The 9,357-nt window shown below is 29.9% G+C and overlaps 3 protein-coding genes across 4 annotated transcripts; 1 reads left to right on the top strand and 2 right to left on the bottom strand.

Annotated features, from left to right (window-relative positions):
• Positions 1–647: 647 nt before the first annotated feature.
• On the bottom strand, positions 648–1,454 carry LOC112592441. Its single transcript, XM_025336492.1, has 2 exons — positions 1,352–1,454; positions 648–1,000 (listed from the first exon to the last, which is right to left on the bottom strand). The coding sequence occupies exons 1-2, from the start codon at positions 1,452–1,454 to the stop codon at positions 648–650; spliced, it is 456 nt and encodes a 151-aa protein (XP_025192277.1).
• Positions 1,455–6,435: 4,981 nt separating this feature from the next.
• Positions 6,436–7,910, top strand: LOC112592442. Of its 2 annotated transcripts, none has more exons than XM_025336495.1 (3): positions 6,436–7,534; positions 7,594–7,692; positions 7,768–7,910. In XM_025336495.1, exons 1-3 carry the CDS (start codon positions 6,815–6,817, stop codon positions 7,888–7,890), a joined length of 942 nt encoding a protein of 313 aa, XP_025192280.1. In that variant the 5' UTR covers positions 6,436–6,814; the 3' UTR covers positions 7,891–7,910. The 2 variants fall into 2 exon arrangements, with proteins under 2 accessions (XP_025192280.1, XP_025192279.1); XM_025336494.1 differs by having other exon boundaries at positions 7,594–7,707.
• Positions 7,911–8,017: 107 nt separating this feature from the next.
• On the bottom strand, positions 8,018–8,629 carry LOC112592440. The gene has a single exon (XM_025336491.1). It carries the CDS (start codon positions 8,627–8,629, stop codon positions 8,018–8,020), a length of 612 nt encoding a protein of 203 aa, XP_025192276.1.
• Positions 8,630–9,357: the final 728 nt, after the last annotated feature.

Genomic DNA, 9,357 nt, shown 5'->3' with positions numbered 1-9,357 from the left:
CAGGATATTAATTATGAAAATACTATAGAAACAGGTAAGTGATATTATATTCAGCTAATCCTAACGTTTTAATAAAAGTAATCAAATATCTTATACCTATTACCTTATTATCTTATATTTTTAAATACTTTAATTTCAAGTATTTGAAGCAGTAGGTATTCTAATAGTAAATACTGGTTGTTTCTACATATTAATTTGTGTGTAATAGTTGTTTTAAAGTTTTAATATAAACACCACGATTACATTTAATAGTTTTAAGTAGTATCAATTATAAATAGGTATACAGTTCATATAATATAAATATCTATCATTAGCCATTAGGTATATTTATATGTATAATACTATAATATTATTATAATATAGGTACACTATAATAGCTAACAATACCAGTTATTGATTAAATCATTTTTTAATTGTATAATATTATATACAAAATATTATTAACCAATAATTTTAATTAATTATAATATTATTGTTCAATATAGTAACATCTATTAATGATGAAGAAGTTGATATTACAAATAAAGTAGTATGCTGGTTAAATGATACACCTTCAGTGAGACCTGAATATGAGAACAGTAAGTAGAAGTAACTATGAATTGCTATTTATTTACAACTATATAATTGGTAATATTTTTAGAAGATTATCATTGGAAACATGAATCAAAAGCAATACGTAACTGAACGAAGTACAACAATAAATTCATGAATTTTGAGTTGTGGCAGTCTTGTTCTAGCAGTGCGATTTGTTGACATAAAGGTTTATTTTCATTTTTTTGGTAACGAATAGCTTTTACTATTCCAGTTCGAAACCGCATTGCATTTTGAATTATAAATTTACGTAAATTTATAGGATAACAAGTTTTTTTTGCAATAGCTGCTATTTTTTGACTGTAATTACGCAGTAGATGGTTGCGACACTCTATTTTTTCAATTAAAACATTAGGGCCATAAGGTAGTACTTCTAACAATCTTTTAGTAACACTACTATCTCCGTCACCTGGAATATAAATGAAATTTTAAACTAAAAAATTGTGTGTTATGGGAAAAATACATTAATATTTCTATATAGTATGGGCACTCAAAATAACGGTCATAATAATAGAAAATATGTACTGCAAGTGCGTTATGGTTTTATATAAACATGTTTATACCTAATATATACACAACTTTTAAATTTTACATACATATATCAGAAAATAACTCTAGTCAAAAATATATTTTTTTAGTATCTGCGTATTATTTTATATGGAAGTTTTACTGTATTTGGTAATTTAAAATGTAAAACCAACAAACATTTTTAAGACTATATTTTGCACTTTATAAACTATAAAGAAAGCGTAATACGTACCAATCAGTTTATTAAATTTCAAATTATGCATTTCGACGCTTTTCATAAACCCTTCAACAACACCATCTGCTTCCATACCTGTTGCAGATTTATTCCAATTCATAAAACAGCGATGTTCAGAAGGTTTTTCGTTTTTAGAAGCGGCACGGTGACAAATGACGCAATACCTATTTCTTATACCTACGAACAATACTTTTTTTGGTTCTATATCCAATGATGGAAGCCTTAATAAAAATATAAAAATTGAATACCTATATATTAGTTTCAATATTTAAAACGAAACATATGACAAAATGTATACGTACCACTCCAGATAGTGCATCATACTTTGTTTTATAACTTCTTTTACACCATTGTCCGTCTGCTACTACTGTACACATTGGTATTCCATTTTCATCGACCTCTCCAGCTTCTAATGCCAATTCCCGTTCCTCTACACCTGCCTTTTTCATCTCATCCCAAGCTGTGTTATGAACTGAAAAAACTGACTGTCTCGTGCACCCTGGAGTATGTTGTGTTCGACATACACGGTATTTCCATTGCAGCAGTAAACTCTGATAACTGACTATGTCCTATTCCTAATATAATATATAATATGTAAAAATTTAATCATGTTACTTCATAATTTTGATTCACTAAAATCTTTTGTACTTCTATTAAATAATTAAAAATTATACCTATTGATAATGTACCATTTACAGCTGCTTCATTGATTGGCAAATGTTCAGTAGGTTCTCCAGTTTTTTCAGATAAAATGAGCGTTTTTATGCCACACATTCTGCATTTAAATTTAAATTTTGACAAAAAACCAACGTGTATTTCACTAACAAAGTCCATATCTAAAAAACTACATCCGAAACTACCAGTATGCAGACTTTCTTGGATTTGTTTGAAAAAAATAATTAATGTCAACTATTCTTCTACCAGCCAATGGAGCTTTGCTCTCACTAAAAAAAATACATTTTTGATACTCCATTTGATAATTTTTGATACAATATAGATACTTACATATCATCGTCACAATGTGTCTCTTCAATTAAATTATAATTCTCTATTTCAAACTGCTCAGTACATATCGGAGAAGACGTAAAGCTATCATTTACGAATACACATTTTATAATAAAAAAATTATAATTAATATAAATAAATAATATAATTAATTAGGTTTTTAAACTTTTTTTTTTTTACATAATAAAACTGTAAAATAATAACATAGGTATAATATATATATTATATTAATGGGATAAAAATATAATAATTAAAATAATCTATTTGTGTTGTTTATAAACAAATTAATTTCAATAGTTTTACTTACAGGATTGGTATAACAAAGTCTGCAGCGTTTACGCTTTGTACGCTTTCAACATCGTCTGTTGACGTACTAGCTGCTTCTCTAAAGAATATATATATAGGAACAATAGGTATATGCAAATTAATAGTATTACTTATATTTATTAATTATGATAATATTATAATACTGGAAATATATAATAATATAAGCTATTGCGTACAATTAGGTACAATTAAAAAATTCTAATAATTAATAAATTAATGGTCTACCTTAAAATACGATTGGACCACCGATTTTGAACTAGAGTCCTAGTAGTTATTTTTTTTAATAGTACGCTTTGCAGTAAGTTTTTTATTCGCCATAATAAACGTATTACGTTTAGTTTCGTGCTTCACACTTTCACGTTGAACAAGTAAACACGATAAATGAAATATAACAACAGTCAATAAGTAATAATTAATAACCTAGGTCCTAGATGTCCTAAACTGTCGTCTGGCACATTACGACTTACGTACTATACTCACTATCGTATTCGTATAGATTTTAGATTTTTTAGAGTATAGACTATAGAGGATAGGGGGATAGGGCATGGCATTATACCGTATAGTTATCGATGATATTTATATTTATTTTGAACATCAATATAATAACAATAGAAACAATATTATTATAATAAATTATTTCGTATGCATTGCATTCATTGCAATAATATCTTATCTTGTAATTTTGATTTATACTTCGTCGAAATAGTTAATCGCCGTCTCGCCGATTAGTTAAAAATATACCGTGCGTGCATGCGACCGCGACGCGTCCGAATCCGCTGATTGTGGCAATAGTGGGAGAAATAATCGTCGATGTCGCCGCCGTTCGTAGGCAGCAGCACCTTACGAATGAAAAATTAAATTCGATAACAAAAAACATGTTTACGAAAAATGGCCAAAACAACGGTTTAGAGTGATTTTAGAGAAAAACACCAAATTTTCAAAATTAAAGATTACAATATTATCTAGGGCATGTCATATCCATTTTTTTGATTAAACAGCTGAAACGGTAGTTATTTATGATTAAAAAGTTACAATTTTCGACAACTTAAAATGATCGTATTTTAGTAAAAAACTAATAAAAAGCTAAATGGATATGACATTCCCTAGATAATGTTGTTACCTTTAATTTTTATAATAGGTTGTATAACGCTAAGTCTAATCATTTTGGAATAAACACTATTTTTCGAAAGCATGTTACTACGAAGAAAAATAGCTGCGCTGACATCCTCTTAATTCAAATATAATTAGATTAATCAAAGGACTTGGCTTATCTGACTTTAATTTTATATTATAAAAAAACGTTGCAGAAATAACCAAACATTTAGTGATTCTGTAGGATATTTTAGCAACATATAATACTCCAGGCTAAGTAAATAAGTACTTTTTATTTTTTTAAATATAGATTATCATGAGTATTCATTTTATTTGTCATAAGGAAAAAAAATGTTTCCCATTAATACTTACATTCTGAAGCATTAACATTTTCATTTAAGTCTTGGAGCATTTTTTTACTATTAACATCTTTCACTCAATTATTCAATATTTTCAACAGTTTAGTAAATGATGATGTATCAAACATGCTCTTATGTCTTTTAACTTACAAGCTTATAACCAAGTGGTTTTTTATACTGAGGCCATGTTTTTTGTAATTCTGTAGCTGAGAAATCTGTGGCTTTGAAATTTCTTAATCTATGTCCAGTAGTTTTTTTTCAAATATTTTCAATTTCCGGCCAAGACAACTCTTCATGCTTCAAGCTACTTCAAAGCATATCTACGTATATCATTTTCAGTGCCTATAATTTATAAATAATAATTTAAACTATAAGTTTATGCTAGAACACAAAATATCCTATAGATAATATAAAATAGATTTACTTATTTCACAGTCTAATTCTATAGATATTCTATTTAGTTTCCTGTTCGACACATTTTTTTTCTTTTGGTTGTTGAGGCACAAGTCTATGATGTTTTAAATTTCTTATTTTGTTAAAGTATTTAGAATATAACTTTCCTTTTGGACATTTAGCCCCTGCATCTCTCAGAAAATACACTTCCTTCAAACAAATCGACGTCCCCAGCGAAAAGTGTCGTAACTCACTTTTACAAAATGTTCAGGAAATACAATATAAACATTCAAAAATAAAATCTTATTCTGGTTTTCAAAAATTGTAAATTTTAAAATTATTTTTGTAATCTTTCAGGTTCTTTCTTAAAATCCACTTAATCTACTTTCAGCTAACTCTTTTTGTTGGCCATAAAAAATAGGTTAAAAAAATTATGAGTTACGACTTTTTTCGCTGGAAAAAATAAATAAATAAAATAAGTAAAGTAATAACCATTGTAGTGTCTTATTAATCAAAATAATATTATTTATTATGACAACTCAATATAATTATAACAAACTTTTATTGAAGTAAAACAACTTATAAAATTAATACTTAAAAAAAAAAACAACACTTTATAATATTAATGGAAAAACAATATTTGAAATAAATTAATATAGGTAATAGTAATATTATTATTATTAAACAGTGAAATTAATATAGTTTAATATTACATTATAATACAATTATACAAATTATTTTGGAGTTAAGGATTTATAAAAATCATGGTAGCAAGATGGTATGAGGCCTTTGTTACATAGTGATAATAAATCATTGATTTTCATTTTATCAACTGGTAATTTTTCATTATAGGCTCTTAACGGTAAACAACGCCTTTGAAACCTTCCTCTTTTTTTCTTAACCAATAATGACGTGTCCATGGTACTTGTACTATTTAAATTGTACCTGATGTTAAAAGTATTTGGAGTTTTATAGGATGTATCTTTCACACTATTCCATTTAATTATATTGTTATCAGTTGATGTTCTCCAATTTAATTGTGAGTTTTCTACTAGGGGTTTAAAATCTAAAAAGTCCTCATGTGATAATTCAAACACTATATACGATTTTCCATGTATTTTGGCACATCTTACTAACGTAAACCATTGGGCTGGAATGTATATAGTTTTATGTTTTTAGAGCATTCAATGGTGGCGTGCATGCTATCACCTTCGTTTTGTGTGTGTCCCTTTTCTAAAAATGTATGTTTAATACTGACTTTCTGAGTAAAAGCTGCATGCTTCCACATAGCGTAAATATATCTGTTTCGATTTTGCCCTGCACAGTTATCAGAAAAAAAAACTAAACTCTTCACTACCACTTTCCTTCATACACGTAATTTTAATAAACTTCAATAAGCACGTTGATATTTCATTTGAACCTCTGTTTCCATCTGTTTCAGTCCACATAAAACAATACCCCTGTTTTTGCCCAATGTCATAAATTGTAAAATTATAGCTAGCAAACTTTCTTTTATAATAGAAACTACTAACTTCACTTTGCGGTGAAGTTAATACTTTCTGTAAATCAAATACAGCTACACAAAATTTAGGATCAATTTCAGCTCTTTCTTTATCTGCTTTTCTTATGTTTCTTGCTAATGTCTTGTTTAAAATATGGGCTTCATAAGAAATACACACATAAAAAATAGGTACACTCTAATATATAGTAAATATATATTAAAATTATATTTAAAAAAATGGGAAAAGAGGCGCTAATTTCTAAATTGATCATGGGGCGCACCGGGAAAATTCCCGGTGTCCAGTACGGGCCTGAATACGGGGATAGCCCGGGTACAGAATAAAATTAGTTATTTTTGTTTTTATACTAGTAGTATGTTTTAGTCGGTTCTGTGACCCCCGCAAATCCAGGAGATCCAGATACCCCGCCCTCCCTATCGTGCGCGTGCCATGTCTCGCCATGCCTATCGCTGCCATGCCCCTCCATGCCGTTCCCGGCCTTACCCCTCCCCTCCATGCTATGAACGGCCATGCCCCCTCCCATCCATTCCTATCCAGTACATGCCCCCCCCTGTTAAGTTTTCGAATTCAATATACTCAATACGATGTAAACAAAACTATTAACCCTCTATCATCGCAATATTTTAGGGTATAAATAAAGCAGAGTGGTGTGTGTAATATCTTCAGTAGTAATACATTCACTCTAACAACGAGTCATTGTTCTCTATAGATACTTAAAATCATTTTTTCACGTTTCAAAAATAAATTTACAAGTGTTTCTAAATATGGCCGGTTCAATCACGGATAATGCAGCTATATACAAGAAAACCTTTACATATGTCCCGCCAACACCGCCTTCGGAGCTTATCGATTCTACTAACTATACGTTGAACTTCGTGAAACGTAAGTTTATACATATTGGGATCGATCCGACTGATATGTTCAGAGTGGCGGTGCATATAATAACACCATCACGTTATGTTAAAATTTCAACTGAGTTTCTAAAAAGAATATTTTCACTGATGGGTAATATCCTATCATTTATTTTGGAGCAGCCGGCGAAATATAAAAGAACCATTTTTCTCGAGACAGAGAATTTAAAGTTATTTAGCATGATGTATAGCGGTGAAAACTCCTTAGTAATAGAGTCCAAGATACACGACGGATGCCGAATTCTTTTAAATCGTATGGAGCTCATACGACTTCACTACCTAGAATGGTGCATTTTCGAAACTATCGTACGAAAATCAACTATAATGCATCCAATCGTCTTAAAACAATTCAATATTTTTACGAATTATATTAATGGTGAACTTTCCAAAGCGGAATCATTGCCGAGAACGAGTGAAGAAATGACTACGTTTATCAAAAATATACGTGACGATCATATTATTGCAAGCAGTCCTAAACATGATGTTAATTTCATTAGTCAGCTCAAAATGTATGCATTAGAGCAATTAACTGAACACTGTATGCAACAATGGAATGGAGAAATGTCTCCAAAGGTATAACCAAATTTATTTATTCTATGTACATAAAGATTTAATAATTTATTTATTTTTAGTCGTTTGATAGAAATTTAACAATCATTTCACCGACCTCGCCAACCTATTTACCCTCAAGCATCACGAAGGGCGACACATTTGACATTCATAATGAAAAAGTAAATAGTGCAAAGGTAATTTATAAAATTATTATAGATACATAAGTTATATGTGAAAATATATATTTTTTCCAGCCGTACTATTCATTTGACGGTATGCTGTCATTCGACGAAAATGATGGCCCCGATTTTTTCAACATACAAACCGTATCTGATGGAAACCAAGCAACGTATGCAATGTTTCCAAGACCATTATGATGAAGGTGGAAAATAACAAATTTTTTAATAATTAATTATATGATTAATAATTTATGTGAAATAAAAAGACATGATATTTATATAAAAAGTATTTTTTATTTATAATATTAAGTTTTACAATAAATATTTACATTGTTCTTACTTCACCATTAAATGGATTATAAGTTATAATCTGGTCATGTAATATTAAGCAATATGCTGAGGTGGAGGCTGGAAACGCTTCTTCGGTATCGATCTCAATCCTGAGATCAACAGTCGAAGTTTTTACATTATCGTTCTGTCTGCTCATATCCACAACTATAATCGGTGATAGTTTTTTGAAATCCGATCGAGTCAATAGAGGTGTAACATTTTCACGACCGTAGTAGGATTTCTGGAACTCGGCATATGCGCGGTATAATGTAGCCATCTTGTTCTTAGTAAAGTCGCTTTGGAAATCTTCGTATGGGAATACCTCGGAATTCAAATAAACCTTCAAGTTTTTGATTTTACAATGATCGAAATATGACATTGCTTTATTCATACTGTTTTTCCTATCGGTCTGAAATCCGATAATAGCATATCGTGGTTTTTCCAATTTATTGGATGTTTTTACTTTCCACGAGTGCGATGTGTTTTGAGGGAGAAATGGGTATTCACACAACTCCCACGATCTAAACGCACATTTCAAAGGTTTCTGATGGTTCACTATTTTCAACAGTCGTATTTTTTCTCTGTCGCTGACCTTGACTATAGGCATTCTCCACAATATTTTCGTGATATTTATCTTAACGTCCTTTAACTTAGGCGCGTCTAGGACAACGTCATTATTTTTATATTGCTTAACCGCATTTATATCTATTGACGCTCTATTTAATATCAATTGCTGATTGCAGTTTATTAAAATACGTTTATAGTCCTCACAAAAACCAAACAAATCCTTAAGATTTATACACCCGTTGAACATAGAGCTCTCGATAAAATCTTTATTAAAATTTTTAATATCATCATACCAGGCAGCGTTATAGCGTGACACTATGTCCGATTTATTATACGAACAATATCCTTTCAATGTTGTAGTTATATCTGGGTTAGCGAGTTTTTGAATTTAAATCCCGTTCAGTTCATATCTCATTTCAGAAAATAGAAATGCTAGTCCATTGTTTATAAATCGAATGTCATCTGTTATTTCAGCAGGTTTGGTTATTGCCCCCTCAATATAGATATAACTTTCACATGGTAGAGTATAGGACTCTGTGTTATGTAAGGCAATACGTACTTCATCATTATTAGAAAGAGCAGCTGTTGAATAAGGTAGAAAAGAATGATAATCAATTTGAGTTATCCTACAATCGTCAACATACCCGGCCGATACATCTAAATACATATTCCATATTAAATAACGTTTAGTGATTGTAGAAAAGTTAAATTTTCAGCTGTTAAACCGTCCCTCACTTTAGAGTATTTAAAATGTCGTTTCTTTTTCTT

The sequence above is a fragment of the Melanaphis sacchari genome, unplaced genomic scaffold (genome assembly GCF_002803265.2).
Source record: "Melanaphis sacchari strain LSU unplaced genomic scaffold, SCAv2.0 Contig1759_pilon_pilon, whole genome shotgun sequence".
Taxonomy (NCBI): domain Eukaryota; kingdom Metazoa; phylum Arthropoda; class Insecta; order Hemiptera; family Aphididae; genus Melanaphis; species Melanaphis sacchari.
The sequence above is the reverse complement of the archived record's forward strand: the minus strand, read 5'-3'. Positions and strand labels throughout refer to the sequence as shown.

What these genes read in the sequence shown, in the direction of transcription:
- LOC112592441 (XM_025336492.1), bottom strand. Translation starts at nt 1,454, where the DNA reads ATGAATTGGAATAAATCTGCAACAGGTATGGAAGCAGATGGTGTTGTT. An exon ending in GAAATTTAATAAACTGATTG is followed by an intron (nt 1,001 to 1,351) that starts GTACGTATTACG and finishes TTTATATTCCAG; the next exon opens with GTGACGGAGATAGTAGTGTT.
- LOC112592442 (XM_025336494.1), top strand. Translation starts at nt 6,815, where the DNA reads ATGGCCGGTTCAATCACGGATAATGCAGCTATATACAAGAAAACCTTT. An exon ending in ATGGAGAAATGTCTCCAAAG is followed by an intron (nt 7,535 to 7,593) that starts GTATAACCAAAT and finishes ATTTATTTTTAG; the next exon opens with TCGTTTGATAGAAATTTAAC. An exon ending in AAAAAGTAAATAGTGCAAAG is followed by an intron (nt 7,708 to 7,767) that starts GTAATTTATAAA and finishes TATTTTTTCCAG; the next exon opens with CCGTACTATTCATTTGACGG.
- LOC112592440 (XM_025336491.1), bottom strand. Translation starts at nt 8,629, where the DNA reads ATGCCTATAGTCAAGGTCAGCGACAGAGAAAAAATACGACTGTTGAAA.